At 50.0% G+C, this 562-nt stretch overlaps 1 protein-coding gene across 1 annotated transcript in view; it reads right to left on the bottom strand.

Annotated features, from left to right (window-relative positions):
• SARC_09181 (hypothetical protein) overlaps positions 1-562 on the bottom strand; it is a gene marked incomplete at its 5' end in the record, with an annotated part of 14751 nt that overhangs the window by 8123 nt on the left and 6066 nt on the right. Inside the window, one exon of the mRNA XM_014296814.1 lies at positions 207-369. Within this exon, the coding sequence (XP_014152289.1) occupies positions 207-369 (163 nt within the window). The remainder of the gene's footprint in view (positions 1-206; positions 370-562) is intronic.

Consider the following 562-nt stretch of genomic DNA (forward strand, 5'->3'; position numbering starts at 1 on the left):
CACTGCACAAACATATCGCAGTGAACAACCACATCTATACACACACAAACACATCCACGTGCATTCGCTTTTCCATTGATACGCATTTCAGCTCCTATGCATGCGATACACACAAGAACGGACATGTACAGACGCGCGCATGGTCATGTTACACATACACGCGCCAGCATCTCCACAAGCACAAGCACACGCACAGGTCAACACACCCACGAGAACCAGTATATGTGAAACAATCCCATCCTGTCGGAATTGGCGGCGGTGGCGGTAGTGAATCAGGAAGCCGAAGGTGACCCAGATGATAACACTTGTGAACAAACCCATGGCCAGGGAGGCAGCCCAGGGCACAGGATTTACCACGCCCCAGTGGCCCTACAAGGAAACGGGGTCATATGTTGAGATAGAATCGCGCACGGTTTACGTATAGGTGCACATGTATGCATGGTTATAGATTGTACGAGTCAGGTGCAGGTGTGAGTGTGGAGAGGCTCATATGTTGAGATGGAATCGCGCACGGTTTACGTATAGGTGCACATGTATGCATGGTTATAGACTAGTACGAGTC

This window comes from Sphaeroforma arctica (genome assembly GCF_001186125.1).
Source record: "Sphaeroforma arctica JP610 unplaced genomic scaffold supercont1.903, whole genome shotgun sequence".
NCBI classification, from domain to species: Eukaryota; class Ichthyosporea; order Ichthyophonida; genus Sphaeroforma; species Sphaeroforma arctica.